General features: G+C 35.8%; 1 protein-coding gene across 1 annotated transcript; it reads right to left on the bottom strand.

Moving 5' to 3' along the window:
- LOC109847326 lies at positions 1,686-3,390 on the bottom strand. Its single transcript, XM_020416563.1, has 4 exons — positions 3,181-3,390; positions 2,449-3,068; positions 2,320-2,404; positions 1,686-2,018 (listed from the first exon to the last, which is right to left on the bottom strand). Exons 1-4 carry the CDS (start codon positions 3,388-3,390, stop codon positions 1,686-1,688), a joined length of 1,248 nt encoding a protein of 415 aa, XP_020272152.1.

Raw genomic sequence — 3,842 nt, 5'->3', positions numbered from 1 at the left:
GCCACAAAATGGTGGCTCGACCAAGGCCGAGCCACCATTTTGTAGCTAGCACAATTTTGAGCCGAAAACGTGTTTTTGATGGGATTTCTCAAGATTTGGTCGTTTTAGGGCCGCCCAACTGCTTTTATACTATCTCTGAACGTGGTTAAGCGGTTGTTAACTACGGATAACATCAAATCATCAGTTTTCATCCTAAAACGCTACAACCGAAGCCTACAAATACAAACCTAAGGCCTTCATTTGTAGAGATCTGAAATTAGAGGGTGAGGTGCTGTCAAACAAAAGAGTGGAGCACGAATTTTAAAGGAGGGCTAGCAGATCTTGGCGAACTTTAGCATAAAGAAGAAGTTTTTTGAAGGATCTGAGGCATGTCCCCCCTTTCCTCCAGATCAAACTTAGTTTTTATCTCGAGAAGAGTCGTAATCTCGCTTGGTCAAGATTATCACTTCTGCGATTGTTTCCTTTGTGAAGGAAGAGTATTAGTTAACTTTTCTGTCAACCAGATCTGATCCGTGATGATCCACGGACTAACGCATCCTCAATACAGGCAAAGATCCCACGCGAAGCAGCGGGTGATAAACGTCTGTTGCGTGTGTTTTAAGGAGATTTTATTTGTTTATTTTTTTTATTGTGTAAGATGGTCTTATAAAAAGATTGGCTTTTCTCTTTTTTGAATTTGTAATCAATAAACAATTGTAACAGATTCAATGACAATGAATAAACTAATTTCCGACGCAAACAGTAGTCAATTATTAAGCTAAACTCAAGATTCTGAAAATAGTTTACGGGCTCAGTGTAGTCAACTACTAAGAGCACTAGTCGACTACACTAAGTCTGTTTGCCTGTGCAAACTGATTCATTCTCATACTCAAAAATATGTACGTTGAATTGATCTCAAATTAGTTCCTATCGTACTCAAACATCAAAATATGTAATTTATGATAATATAACATATTAAATATCATTTATCACATAATATTCAAATTTGTGGGGTTTTATAGGTCAGGAGGTGAAGTGGAAATTGTTGCACCAAGAAGTTTTTTGTAGTATTTACTAAACTTAGATATGATTTTAAGCATATCAGATATCCTGGAACCATCCTCAGAATAAATGGATAGTTCCCTGTTTTGATGTTTCTTAGCCTTCATGATAGAGTGGAAGAATTGAGTACCCTTGTCTCCATGCAACCCCCAATTTATAATGGCTTTTTGCCTGTAGAAGGATATTTCACAATCCAACAGCTTTCTATATTTTTTTAACACGTTCTTTCTCCTTTAAAATTAGAACAGAATCAAAGAGGTTGTTGCTCAACTGATTTTGAATGTCACATAGGTCTGCTTTAGCTCTTGAAACTTGCTCATTGATATTCATAAAATGCTTTTTATTCAATTCTTTAAAAACAGGTTTAAGCCTTTTGAGCTAAGAGTGAAACCTGTACATGTTATAACCGATGATTTTTTGATCCCATACTAATTTAACCACTGATATAAATTCAGGATGTTTTGTCCACATACTAAAGAACTTGAATGGTCTCTTGCCCTCAAATTTTTCATCGCCAACTGTTAGCAAAGTGGGAGAATGATCAGAACATGATGACATCAGAAATTCTACTTGACTGGAAGTGTAGTGTTGAATCCAATCCTCATTTACCAGTACCTTATCTAGCCTACACCAAACTCTTGTTGCTACATCTTGCTTGTTACTCCAAGTGTGAAATACCATCCTATAGACTTTATATGCATTAACTGACTTGAATTCATAAAGTACTGAAAGTCCTCAGTATCAGTATCTGTAACTGGTGCACCTACAATTTTTTCCTCATTATTAATGATAGCATTGAAGTCCCCTCCTACCAACCAGGGTCTATTTACATTCCTTTTAAATGCCAAAAGTTCTTCCCAGAGCGATTTTCTATCCTCTAGATGATTAAGAGCATAAACAATTATGATTAGGCATGTCAGTGTACCATCCTTTGATTGCACTGCACTAGTAATGTATTGTTTTGATGATTTTAAGCACTGAACAATGAGAATATCATTATCCCATAGTATCCATATTCTCCCATTGATTGCTTCATGTACATTTGAAATCCACTACCAAGTTTTTGTAATTTTCTTAGCAATGGTCTGCATTTTTTCCTCAGTGACCTTTGTTTCTAATAATCTAATAAAGCTAAAAATGAAAGTTTGTACTCCTGTATAATTTGTTTAACCACCATGTGTTTAGAGGATTTATTAAATTCTCTAATGTTCCAGATGGCCACGGGCATTATTTTGAGATTCCACCCCTATCAATACTAGAGGAGTCCAATTCAACTACCTGATGATCCAAAATAGAGAAATGTGAAGCTTGAATTGAAGGACCATGATCATTTGCAATAGGTCTCCTAGCTACTACGCTGATCCTGTAGCACTTATAAAACCAGAAGTATTAACATTTGGAGAAAACCTGAAAGTGCTTGAAAAATTCTTTTGTCTGCGCACACTCTGCGCATGTTTACTAGAAACATGCATATTTGATTCAGTTACTCCAGAGTTTTGTGCCTTCGATTCAGATAGCCTAGAACTAACTTCCATTACATTTCCTCCCTTTTGAACATAATTTTCAACAACTGGCGCATCCATATTCAATAATCCAGCAGGATCTCTAATCTCATTAGGTTCATTCTGTCCAGAATTCTCAGGTTTATCTCTCTTTTCAATAGGTCCTTGCTTACTTTCAAGATCGTGTTGCACATTAGCATAACTAACTTGTGCATCTTTCATTGGTTGCTTATTAACTGGTACCCATTTCTTTTTAGTAGTTTGCCTTCTACATTTCTTAGTTTCATGCCCTATTATATTGCATAGAGAGCACCATCTTGGTTTAAGTTCATACAATACTGTTTGATTATAACTTCTTCCATCAAGACCCTGAATAGATATTTGCTCAGGTAAAGCCTCTTTTAAAGAAAGTTTGACTTCTAACAAAACTCTAGCATAATTCAATCGCTCTCTTGTGGCTGTAAGTTTACCAGTTGCAATTGGATAACCAACAAGACTTGCAATTTTACTTATGCCAACAGAACTCTACAGATTTAACCTCAATTAGGAAATTGAACCCACATAGGATAGCTATAGTCCTGAATTTTTTCCATGTTCGTGTCAACAATCCATGGCTTAAGAACCAACTGTCTAGAACCAAAGAACCAGGGACAAGCCTCAAGCACTTCCCCCTCATTTGTTTTTCAGATTGAAAATCAAAGAGAAATACTCCTTGCTTGATTAAGAAGACTTTCGGAATTAAGATTGCACCCCAAAGTTTGGTAACATAGGATTCCATAGAGTTGAATTTAACATTCAGTCTAATTACATGGCCTATCATAGATATTTTTCCAGTAAACGTCTCCATCTTTCCACTCCTCCGCAAAGAATGTAATTGTATTAGCTTAGGAAGAATGCACAAAATTTAAAGTCATTCCATTACCAGATCTCCTATTATCAGTAAAGAGACTAGCAAAAGATTTGTTAGGTTCTTGCACATTATTTCCCGAATTCAAACCATTTCCATGTGTAGAATTATCTGATTTTTGATTGACGGTTTCTATTGTAGGAGGCTCTAATAGAAAACTACCAGAATTTGGATTAACAGTATTCAAAATATCATGAGACAAAAGATCATCAGATTTGGTCGCATCATCCGTTTTTCCAACAGAATCCAATTGAACAACAACATCATCCAGAATTAATGCAATCGATGAAATAGAATCAAAATTACTTTTAGGATTAGCTGAGAGATGTTGAATCAAAGAAGAATCAGTTGATACATTCTCCAATTCAAGCTCATCAACCCAGAAAACCCTT

Source organism: Asparagus officinalis, chromosome 7 (assembly GCF_001876935.1).
Source record: "Asparagus officinalis chromosome 7, Aspof.V1, whole genome shotgun sequence".
NCBI lineage: Eukaryota > Viridiplantae > Streptophyta > Magnoliopsida > Asparagales > Asparagaceae > Asparagus > Asparagus officinalis.
Note: the sequence above shows the minus strand (reverse complement) of the source record. Positions and strands in the feature narration are given on the sequence as shown.

Excerpts from the sequence above, each read along its gene's own strand:
- LOC109847326 (XM_020416563.1), bottom strand. The coding sequence starts at position 3,390 with ATGGAGACGTTTACTGGAAAAATATCTATGATAGGCCATGTAATTAGA. Across the intron at positions 3,069-3,180 it reads GGCTTGTCCCTGGTTCTTTG|AGTTCTGTTGGCATAAGTAA; the intron begins GTTCTAGACAGT and ends TTAAATCTGTAG. Across the intron at positions 2,405-2,448 it reads AATTTTTCAAGCACTTTCAG|GATCAGCGTAGTAGCTAGGA; the intron begins GTTTTCTCCAAA and ends TAAGTGCTACAG.